This window comes from Astatotilapia calliptera, chromosome 23, assembly GCF_964374335.1.
Source record: "Astatotilapia calliptera chromosome 23, fAstCal68.1, whole genome shotgun sequence".
In the NCBI taxonomy this organism is placed as follows: domain Eukaryota; kingdom Metazoa; phylum Chordata; class Actinopteri; order Cichliformes; family Cichlidae; genus Astatotilapia; species Astatotilapia calliptera.
Genome location: NC_137443.1, coordinates 17,996,203 through 18,008,543, shown reverse-complemented (window position 1 = coordinate 18,008,543; position 12,341 = coordinate 17,996,203). Strand labels below are relative to the sequence as shown.

At 38.7% G+C, this 12,341-nt stretch overlaps 1 protein-coding gene across 1 annotated transcript in view; it reads right to left on the bottom strand.

Annotated features, from left to right (window-relative positions):
* The window catches only part of LOC113015942 (uncharacterized), a 60,162-nt gene that overhangs the window by 23,071 nt on the left and 24,750 nt on the right, over positions 1-12,341 (bottom strand). Inside the window, exons 10-16 of the mRNA XM_080297628.1 lie at positions 11,755-11,928; positions 11,278-11,451; positions 8,969-9,142; positions 8,492-8,665; positions 6,183-6,356; positions 5,706-5,879; positions 3,495-3,668 (exon numbers count right to left, since the gene is read on the bottom strand). Of these exons, the coding sequence (XP_080153754.1) occupies positions 3,495-3,668; positions 5,706-5,879; positions 6,183-6,356; positions 8,492-8,665; positions 8,969-9,142; positions 11,278-11,451; positions 11,755-11,928 (1,218 nt within the window). The remainder of the gene's footprint in view (positions 1-3,494; positions 3,669-5,705; positions 5,880-6,182; positions 6,357-8,491; positions 8,666-8,968; positions 9,143-11,277; positions 11,452-11,754; positions 11,929-12,341) is intronic.

The window sequence follows — 12,341 nt, the reverse complement described above, 5'->3', positions numbered from 1 at the left end:
ATGTAATGATCTGCTAGAGGGTGTGGGGGGGCCACAGCCCCGTCCTCCAGGGCATGAAGCAGGTATGGAGGAGATCAAAACTCCAGACATCCAGAGGACCCCAGAACACAAGAGACCAAGGAAAACCAACAGAGGGGCAGCCGCGCCACTGTCCCAGAAAGAGCTGAGGAGAGTCCCAGATGAGGGCTCACTCAGCAGCCGCGGAGCAGAAGCCAGGGGGAGTTGCAGTGACGCGGCGATGTTTTTTTCTGAACAAAACAGTGGTGTTTACGGCAGGAAGAACGGTAAAAACTGCGTTTTCTACAGACAGCGCTAGCAAACACTCTCCGCTTGCGAGTGAAAAAAGAAAAAGAAAGAACAACCCTTCCATATTGGTGTTAGATTTTACCATGTCAGTCAATCAAAAAAATGATATGGCAAACATGTGACATTTGGTTGTTTAGGGAGAGGGGGAAGTTTTTAGGAGTGACACCGGCAACGGAAAGCGGGCGAGCAAAAGACAGAGAGAGAGCGAGTTTTCATATGTGAGACATTAGTGACGTTTAGCGTGTTTGGAGGCTATAGTTAGTGTGTTGTGTAGTTATTGTTTTGTATTGCGTGTCAGTTATACTGCTGAATTTCATATTTTCTCCAAAAAAAGCCGTCAAAGGCAGATTCCAGTGTAAACACTGTTCCCGCATGGAAAACTGGACTGATACACCACCTGCTGTCAGACCTGCAGGGTTTAGGCCTGTGGTGTTCTCCGCTGTCTTATACTGAACACAAACTACATTTTTTGGACTGGCACAAATAATTTGTGTGCCTTCTTATTTGATGCAGAACACCTGATTGTTCTGTAAATAGATATAAATGGTTATATAAAAAACGCCTGAGGCCTTGGCTGCATTTTTAGGTAAATAGTACCATATAACTTTGTTGTTTGCAAAACTTGTGCACAATTTTTAGAAATGTACAATTTCTATTTGCATTTCAAGTTATGAAAATGATTCGTTAAACATGTTTGTGGGTTTTACAGTAAAAAATATAACCTTTTTCTACTCTGATTTTGAATTTGTTGTCTGCATTTAGATCAACTGTGCTAATATAGTATACCAAAATGAATAAATAACTCAAATTTCAGATATTTGAGGTTGTGCTGAAAATAATGATACCAAACAAGGCAAGAAAAACACATTTTAAAGGTAAAATATAGAGGTAAAATCAAAAGTAGTCAAAAACAGCCAATTATACCCTGGACCCCAGAGGGTTAAGCAGTGCAATTTGAGTTTTAAGCATCCCAGCAACTATTCAGAAAAGCATAAAGTCAAACATGACTCATAAAAACACCAGTATAGGCTTTTAAGGCCTATAAGTAAAAAAACTAAATTTTCCGCAAAAATGCCGTCACTTCCGGTTTCGGGCAGGTAATGGCGGACATGCGATAGTTCGCGCTGATTTCTGTTTCAATGTGGGAAGTGTTACAAACAGCTGATCGGATTGGCAAATATTTCTGGAATATTATGTTTTTGTTCCTGCAAGCGCTTTTTATGCAATATTTGCAAAGCTATATGTGGAAGGAAACCGTGACCTAGGACAAGCTAATGATTTCCTGGATGGTTGAGATGCATCAAGACATGAAAGATATCATTAATGCACTAGTATTGTCTCATTTGGAGTATTGTTCAAGCAGCTAATAAGACAGAGCTTAACAAACTTCAGTTAGTCCTGAATAAGGCGGCCAGATTATTGTTGAGATGTTGATACTATACCAGTATCAATCGAATGCATAATAAACATTTTTGGCTTCCTGTAATTTGGCTAAATTATACTATGGCTTACTTTTATTTATTAAGAAAGCAATACCATTAAACACATTTTATTTCTGCTCAGCTGCAGTATCCAGGTGAAATACATAATCATGCTACACAAAGCTCGGAGTTCTCAGAATCGGCTCCTTGAGCACAAGAAATGACAACATCACAGAACGCAAGTATGGTGAAGCTCGCGACTCTCCAACGGGAGATTGAGAGACCAGTGTTGGACTGTAGAACTGCTTTGAAATTCATATGAGCTGTTCGCACTAAAGTAAAAACCACCATCACTTCATGCGGATACCCCTTTGGCGCCAGCTGAACAACAACACCCTGATAACGACTGTGTTTAGTCTGTTCCTTCCCATTCCATGCAAGGCCAGCTGGGTTGCCTGGATGACTGTTTACTTAGCCTAGCAGGGCGAAGGACACTGTCTCAGCTGAACTCTGGACACACACACACATACATATACACTGATATGCACACACTCATCCCCCCTCCCTTTCAAATCAAATCAAATCAAATCACTTTTATTGTCACATCACATGTGCAGGCACACTGGCACAGCACATGCGAGTGAAATTCTTGTGTGCGAGCCCCACAAGCAACAGAGATGTGCAAACACAACAACACAAACGAGCAAAATACAAGAATGGTCAACCTGAAACTAATAAATATATGTACAATATATAATAGTGTATGCATTTCTGGATGTGTATACTAAATATTTTCCTACGTGTGTGTGTGTGTGTGTGTGTGTGTATACACATTTTTACAAATTAAATAGTAAAAATAAATAAATAAATAATAATAATAATAATAAAATATATAAAATATACAGAGTTGAATATGTGCAAAACAAGTGGCATTTATATACAGTGTGGAGTGCATAATGTTGAAAATGCCTTCGATGCTTATTCCCTTCCGATGCTGCACCCTTTACCCACCCCTGTTGCTTGTCATGTGTTTCTTTGGTTTATTAAGAGTTTTTTCCTGTGCTATGTGCAGAGGTGTTTTTTTCTGTTCTCAAACTGATCTCCCTGTTGGAGCTCAGTCTGGGGCGAGTCATTTTTTCTCCTTGTCTTTCCTCATGTGGTGCATTTTTCATTGTTATACCTCTCTGACCTGTCTTCCCCATGTGATGTTTTGTGTAATGTATGTATGGTCGGAGGGTAAGATGGCGCCGCCATTGCGTGCAATAGGTCGGCAGCCTCATGAAATTTCCCCTTGTGGGACTAATAAAGGTATGTCAATCAATCAATCAATCAAAAGCCTGTTTACACTTTTAAATGTTTTTAATTATTGTAAATATTGTAAGAAGGCAATGTTGTGATTTGTTTTGGATTTTTGTGTACTGTGCCTCAATGTTTTTGATATTTATATGCATATATTTTAACAATTGTAAAACCTCACTGTGGCTGTAAGAGCCAAATTATGTGGATATTTTTGCATCGACATTATTGTGTAATGTTTTATTAGATTGTATTTGATGGCTTGGGCCCCAGGAAGACTAGCAACCACTATTGTGGAAGCTAAAGGGGTTCCTTATAAATAAATAAAAATAAATAAAATAAATCTTGCAAAAGTACATCCCCCCACCCCACCCCCCAGTGTTCCTTGCAAACTCTAAATGAAATAAACAGGGATTAAAGGACATAATATGTTTCCAGCTCTTCCTCCTTTATCAGACATTCTCTCCATACCTGAGAGTGTCCAGTCTCCAGTGTGGATCCTTCAGTCCATCCGACAGCACATTAATTCCTGAGTTTCCTGGATGATTGTAGCTCAGGTCCAGCTCTCTCAGATGGAAGGGGTTGGAGCTCAGAGCTGAAGCCAGAGAACTACAGCCTTCTTCTGTGATCAGACAGCCTGACAGACTGTACAGACACAAAATAAAAATTAATCTAAAAAGCTTTTCACTGAAGATCTCTCTTTGCTGGACCCTCATTCATTCCATCCATTCAATTTAAGTTAGGATTGTAAAACAGCAACTGAAAAAAAAAAGAATAAAAACACAAAACAAAAACAATACTGTGACCTCTTCTAGTTTAGCAGTAGACTACAGCAAAGAACATCTGAAACGGCTTCAGTGTGAAGAAGAGGATTGTGAAAGCTGCAGATTCTGCCACATCGGTGTGTATTGCAGGAGTTTTAAATCATGAGGCTTTGCGGGTAAACCTTTGAAAAAACACAATGCAATGTTGTTTCTTCCAGTTACTTCTTCAAGTCATGTATCTGTGGTAATCTAACAGTGGAAAACACTTATCATTTGGGGAATATCACAGTGGCTATCTGCATCTTAAGCGGGAGGCCTTCACCCAATGAAGCCAACAGAACCACATCATCTGCGAAAAGCAGAGATGAGATTCTGAGGTCACCTAAGTGATAGCCCTCCGCCACTTGGCTGCGCCTAGAAATCCTGTCCATAAAAGTTATGAAGAGAATCGGTGACAAACGGCAGTCCTGGCGAAGCCCACCACCTACAGGGAAAAGGTCCGACTTATTGCCGACTATGCAAACCAAGCTTTTGCAATGGTTGTATAGAGATCGAATGGCCTGTAGCAATGGGACAGATACCCCATACTCCTGCAGCACCTCCCACAGAACACCCCGAGGGACACAGTTGAATGCCTTCACCACATCCACAAAACACATGTAGACTGGTTGGGGAAACTCCCATGCACCCTAAAGTATCCTTGAGAGGATAAAGAGCTTGTCCAGTGTTCCACGACCAGGACGAAAACCGCATTGTTCCTCCTGTATCCAAAGTTCGACTAATGGACAAATTCTCCTTTCCAGCACCCTGGCATAGATTTTCCCAGGGATGCTGAGGACTGTGATCCCCCTGTAGTTGGAACACACCCTCCGGTACCCCTTGTTAAAAATTGGGACGACCACCCCGGTCTGCCAGTCCAGGGGTAGCGCTCCTGATCTCCACGCAACATTGTAGAGGCATGTCAGCCAGGACAGCCCTACAACATCCAGAGCCCCTGCCCCTGGCTGCCGCCAGGCACACCATGCACCCGACCCCTATGGCGTCCCCTACGGGTTGTGGGCTTACAGGAGGGTGGGCTCATGTCCCCTTTTCGGGCTGTGCCTGTTGAGCCCCATGGACTGAGGCCCGACCACCAGACGCTCACCCTTGGGCACCCTCCCTGGGCCTGACTCCAGGGCAGGGCCCTGGTAAACATATCCCGCGCAGGGTAAAATGTTCCCTCGGTGATATTCAACAGGAATTAAAACTATAATGATAATATGGGAGAAATATATTCTCTGAATGGATATAGTCTCTCTTTACAGTCCTTGTTACTACTTGTCATGGTCCAGGATCAGATGACTCTGCGTTTAAGTTTTGTTTATTCAGTGTTCTGGGATTTTGTTGGGTTTTCATAGTTTTGTCTTTCGTATTTCATGTTCCTTAATTTATCTTTAGATCACTGTGATTTTCCAGCTTTTAGGTTTTGTCTCTGTGCCTCCCTAGTGTTCCTTGTTTCTTGTGTTCCTGGTTTGATGTTTGTGTTATTTCATGTTCCCATTCCCTCATTACCCTCATTGTATATTTAAGCCCTGTATCTTCCATTGCCCTTTGTTGCATCGTACCCACTTATCTGTATAAGTCTCTTCCTGTGTTTCTAGTTTCAGTGTTAGTTCCTCCTTTCTGGATTCCTGGTGTTTGAGTTGAAACAGTATTTTTAATTGTATCTTTAATGTCCGTATTAGAGAACATAACATGAACAAAAAGGACTTTGGGATTTATTGCAGGATTATAAAAAAAAAAACTCTAAAGAGTAATTTAAAATAATCCAACCAAAGGTATATAAAAGGCTCATGTTAATACTATAACCTTCAGACATATATTCAGTAATGCAATACAGATTCTAAATAATGCTCAGTGACAAAGATTGAATCCTGACCTCAGAGTTTCCAGTATACAATATGTACTGTTCAGTGCAACAGACAGAAGCTTAACTCCTGCATCCTCTATGTCGTTTTCACTCAGGTCCAGCTCTCTCAGTCTACTGGACTGGGAGCTGAGAGCTGAGGACAGAGCTTCACAGCTTCTCTGTGAGAGGTTACAGACACTCAGTCTGAAAAATAATCAACACAAAGACAAAAATAATAAATTAATAAAAACACAAAACAACAACACTGAAATTAAAATGCATTGATGGTGTAGTTATAAGTGACTATATCTGGCAATATTTAATGTTCCTCAAGGACTGGTTGGAATTACTATTGTCTGATTTTAAACACATCAGGAATTGACTGTCATTTACAAATCATGAGAAATGATACACTACAATAACAAATGCATGTAACTGACCTTTATTAGCTAAAAGTTTAATTGGTTAATTATCTCATTTGACATAAATAAGAATCCTTGATCTGACCTCAGAGCTGCCAGTTTACAATGTGGACTTTTCACTCCAGCAGACAGAAGCTTCACTCCTGAATCTTGTAGGTTGTTGTTACTCAGGCCCAGATCCCTAAGGCTAGAGGATTGGGAGCTGAGAACTGAGGACAGAGATTCACAGCTTCTCTCAGAGAGGAAACACCCATATAGTCTAGAAAGCAAGAACACACACACACACAAGCTGAAATTACAGTATATTGATTGTACAGTGATGAGTTACTTGATCTGGTAATGTCTCTTATGCTCCAGGACAAGGTGGGTTTGCTATTTCCTTATATTAAACACCAGAAATGTGTCAATTTAGGCAAGGCAAGGCAAGTTTATTTGTATAGCACAATTCAACAACAAGGTGATTCAAAGTGCTTTACAGAGACATTAGAAACAAAAACAAATAAAAAGTATGATTTAAAATTGATTAAAACAAGCAAACAAACAAACTAATTAACAAACAAACAAAACAGTATATAAAATCAAAACAGATACAATCAGAACAATGGATAAAATCAGTAGTTAAATGTAAGTTTTGAAATTTAATCTTAAAAGTGTGGATTTGGTGCTTTATTCAAATGCAGCTGAGAATAGGTGAGTCTTCAACCTGGATTTAAATAAACTGAGTGTTTCAGCTGATCTGAGGCTTTCTGGGAGTTTGTTCCAGATATAAGGAGCATAAAAGCTGAATGCAGCTTCTCCGTGTCTGGTTCTGACTCTGGGAACTGATAAAAGACCAGATCCAGATGACCTGAGGGATCTGGAAGGTTCATGCTGGGTCAGGAGGTCACTGATGTATTTTGGTCCTAAACCATTCAGAGCTTTATAGGCCAGCATCAGAACTTTAAAGTCTATCCTCTGACAGACAGGCAGCCAGTGTAAAGACCTCAGAGCTGGACTGATGTGGTCCACTTTTTTGGTCTTAGTGAGGACTCGAGCAGCAGAGTTCTGAATGAGCTGTAGTTGTCTGACTGATTTTTTAGGTAGACCTGTAAAGATGCTGTTACAGTAATCAAGCCTACTAAAGATGAATGCATGGACTAGTTTTTCCAGGTCCTGTTGAGACATCAGATATTTTATCCTTGAAATATTCTTGAGGTGATAGTAAGCTGACTTTGTTATTGTCTTAACCCTTTAAGACCTACCATAGAGCCAAGGCCGCCAGAGCTTATATTATATTTTTACATGCTGTGGAGCCATTTTTGGGAGCATTTCAAGTTGCTATACATCAATACAACCATTATAGCCCAGATTTTAATAATATGTATTCATTAAGTGCATAGTAATTACATAAATTGCAAAAAAGTGCAATAAACTACAAAAAAATTGAAAATCGTTTTTGCTTTTTTAACATATATTTGTAGTTAGAGAAATTTAAGAGGCTTATCCCTCAAAACTGTAAATACAAAAAAGTTGCACAAAATAGTTTCCCACCACAGGAAATTTATTTTGAGTGTCTTCATAGTTTTATTTTTGAAATACACCAATTTTTATACACTGCAGGAAAAACGAAAATAAATATTATACTGCAAATTTGCAAAAAGGCAGCATATGCATCAAAATAAACTATTTCCAGCAGTGCAATATGAGTCCTAAGCATCCCAGAAACGACACAGAAAGTCATAAAGTCAAAGATAACTTTTAAAAACACCAGTATAGGCTCATAAGGCCCTGATGGTAAAAAAGACTACATTTCCGCGAAAATGACGTCACTTCCGGTTTCGGGCAGGTAATGGTGGAAATGCAAAAGTTCGCGCTGACGTCTATTCCAACGTAGGAAGTGTTATGAACAGCTGATCGGATCGGCAAAGCGTGTTTCTGGAATATTATGTTTTTGTTCCTGCAAGCGCTTTTTATGCAGTTTTTGCAAAGCTTTATGTGGACGGAAACCGTGACCTAGGACAAGCTGATGGCATAAGATGTAAGTACAAGTCCTCCGGTTTCATAGGCAAAAAAAATTGCGCTAGCTTACGTGGTTGCAGTGCTACCGGGATTTAAAAATAGTTACGCAAAACAGAGCGTGCCTGCTCCAATCGGCTAGTTACCTATTGATACAAAGTATTTCCTGTTTTCTAAGTATGTTTTGAACCAGTTTAGTACAGTTCCTGAAAGACCTGCCCAGTTCTCCAGTCGTTTGAGTAATATGTTGTGGTCAACTATATCAAATTTACTGTGATTTGAAAATGATGAAAAATACTAAGATGCAAGAACAAATAAATAATACCTCCCTTTAGTGGCAAAAGGTTTTAATTGATTAAATATGTTATTTGATGTAAAAAACATATTATTTGATCTGACCTCAGAGTTTCCAGTGTACAATGTGCGCTCTCCACTCCAGCAGATAGAAGCTTCACTCCTGAATCTTGTAGGTTGTTGTTACTGAGGTCCAACTCTCTCAGTCTACTGGACTGGGAGCTGAGAGCTGAGGACAGAGCTTCACAGCTTCTCTGTGAGAGGTTACAGGTGCTAAGTCTGAAAAATAATCAACACAAAGACAAAAATAATAAATTAATAAAAACACAAAACAACAACACTGAAATTAAAATGCATTGATGGTGTAGTTATAAGTGACTATATCTGGCAATATTTAATGTTCCTCAAGGACTGGTTGGAATTGCTATTGTCTGATTTTAAACACATCAGAAATTGACTGTCATTTACAAATCATGAGAAATGATACACTACAATAACAAATGCATGTAACTGACCTTTATTAGCTAAAAGTTTAATTGGTTAATTATCTCATTTGACATAAATAAGAATCCTTGATCTGACCTCAGAGCTGCCAGTTTACAATGTGGACTTTTCACTCCAGCAGACAGAAGCTTCACTCCTGAATCTTGTAGGTTGTTGTTACTCAGGCCCAGATCCCTAAGGCTAGAGGATTGGGAGCTGAGAACTGAGGACAGAGATTCACAGCTTCTCTCAGAGAGGAAACACCCATATAGTCTAGAAAGCAAGAACACACACACACACAAGCTGAAATTACAGTATATTGATTGTACAGTGATGAGTTACTTGATCTGGTAATGTCTCTTATGCTCCAGGACAAGGTGGGTTTGCTATTTCCTTATATTAAACACCAGAAATGTGTCAATTTAGGCAAGGCAAGGCAAGTTTATTTGTATAGCACAATTCAACAACAAGGTGATTCAAAGTGCTTTACAGAGACATTAGAAACAAAAACAAATAAAAAGTATGATTTAAAATTGATTAAAACAAGCAAACAAACAAACTAATTAACAAACAAACAAAACAGTATATAAAATCAAAACAGATACAATCAGAACAATGGATAAAATCAGTAGTTAAATGTAAGTTTTGAAATTTAATCTTAAAAGTGTGGATTTGGTGCTTTATTCAAATGCAGCTGAGAATAGGTGAGTCTTCAACCTGGATTTAAATAAACTGAGTGTTTCAGCTGATCTGAGGCTTTCTGGGAGTTTGTTCCAGATATAAGGAGCATAAAAGCTGAATGCAGCTTCTCCGTGTCTGGTTCTGACTCTGGGAACTGATAAAAGACCAGATCCAGATGACCTGAGGGATCTGGAAGGTTCATGCTGGGTCAGGAGGTCACTGATGTATTTTGGTCCTAAACCATTCAGAGCTTTATAGGCCAGCATCAGAACTTTAAAGTCTATCCTCTGACAGACAGGCAGCCAGTGTAAAGACCTCAGAGCTGGACTGATGTGGTCCACTTTTTTGGTCTTAGTGAGGACTCGAGCAGCAGAGTTCTGAATGAGCTGTAGTTGTCTGACTGATTTTTTAGGTAGACCTGTAAAGATGCTGTTACAGTAATCAAGCCTACTAAAGATGAATGCATGGACTAGTTTTTCCAGGTCCTGTTGAGACATCAGATATTTTATCCTTGAAATATTCTTGAGGTGATAGTAAGCTGACTTTGTTATTGTCTTAACCCTTTAAGACCTACCATAGAGCCAAGGCCGCCAGAGCTTATATTATATTTTTACATGCTGTGGAGCCATTTTTGGGAGCATTTCAAGTTGCTATACATCAATACAACCATTATAGCCCAGATTTTAATAATATGTATTCATTAAGTGCATAGTAATTACATAAATTGCAAAAAAGTGCAATAAACTACAAAAAAATTGAAAATCGTTTTTGCTTTTTTAACATATATTTGTAGTTAGAGAAATTTAAGAGGCTTATCCCTCAAAACTGTAAATACAAAAAAGTTGCACAAAATAGTTTCCCACCACAGGAAATTTATTTTGAGTGTCTTCATAGTTTTATTTTTGAAATACACCAATTTTTATACACTGCAGGAAAAACGAAAATAAATATTATACTGCAAATTTGCAAAAAGGCAGCATATGCATCAAAATAAACTATTTCCAGCAGTGCAATATGAGTCCTAAGCATCCCAGAAACGACACAGAAAGTCATAAAGTCAAAGATAACTTTTAAAAACACCAGTATAGGCTCATAAGGCCCTGATGGTAAAAAAGACTACATTTCCGCGAAAATGACGTCACTTCCGGTTTCGGGCAGGTAATGGTGGAAATGCAAAAGTTCGCGCTGACGTCTATTCCAACGTAGGAAGTGTTATGAACAGCTGATCGGATCGGCAAAGCGTGTTTCTGGAATATTATGTTTTTGTTCCTGCAAGCGCTTTTTATGCAGTTTTTGCAAAGCTTTATGTGGACGGAAACCGTGACCTAGGACAAGCTGATGGCATAAGATGTAAGTACAAGTCCTCCGGTTTCATAGGCAAAAAAAATTGCGCTAGCTTACGTGGTTGCAGTGCTACCGGGATTTAAAAATAGTTACGCAAAACAGAGCGTGCCTGCTCCAATCGGCTAGTTACCTATTGATACAAAGTATTTCCTGTTTTCTAAGTATGTTTTGAACCAGTTTAGTACAGTTCCTGAAAGACCTGCCCAGTTCTCCAGTCGTTTGAGTAATATGTTGTGGTCAACTATATCAAATTTACTGTGATTTGAAAATGATGAAAAATACTAAGATGCAAGAACAAATAAATAATACCTCCCTTTAGTGGCAAAAGGTTTTAATTGATTAAATATGTTATTTGATGTAAAAAACATATTATTTGATCTGACCTCAGAGTTTCCAGTGTACAATGTGCGCTCTCCACTCCAGCAGATAGAAGCTTCACTCCTGAATCTTGTAGGTTGTTGTTACTGAGGTCCAACTCTCTCAGTCTACTGGACTGGGAGCTGAGAGCTGAGGACAGAGCTTCACAGCTTCTCTGTGAGAGGTTACAGGTGCTAAGTCTGAAAAATAATCAACACAAAGACAAAAATAATAAATTAATAAAAACACAAAACAACAACACTGAAATTAAAATGCATTGATGGTGTAGTTATAAGTGACTATATCTGGCAATATTTAATGTTCCTCAAGGACTGGTTGGAATTGCTATTGTCTGATTTTAAACACATCAGAAATTGACTGTCATTTACAAATCATGAGAAATGATACACTACAATAACAAATGCATGTAACTGACCTTTATTAGCTAAAAGTTTAATTGGTTAATTATCTCATTTGACATAAATAAGAATCCTTGATCTGACCTCAGAGCTGCCAGTTTACAATGTGGACTTTTCACTCCAGCAGACAGAAGCTTCACTCCTGAATCTTGTAGGTTGTTGTTACTCAGGCCCAGATCCCTAAGGCTAGAGGATTGGGAGCTGAGAACTGAGGACAGAGATTCACAGCTTCTCTCAGAGAGGAAACACCCATATAGTCTAGAAAGCAAGAACACACACACACACAAGCTGAAATTACAGTATATTGATTGTACAGTGATGAGTTACTTGATCTGGTAATGTCTCTTATGCTCCAGGACAAGGTGGGTTTGCTATTTCCTTATATTAAACACCAGAAATGTGTCAATTTAGGCAAGGCAAGGCAAGTTTATTTGTATAGCACAATTCAACAACAAGGTGATTCAAAGTGCTTTACAGAGACATTAGAAACAAAAACAAATAAAAAGTATGATTTAAAATTGATTAAAACAAGCAAACAAACAAACTAATTAACAAACAAACAAAACAGTATATAAAATCAAAACAGATACAATCAGAACAATGGATAAAATCAGTAGTTAAATGTAAGTTTTGAAATTTAATCTTAAAAGTGTGGATTTGGTGCTTTATTC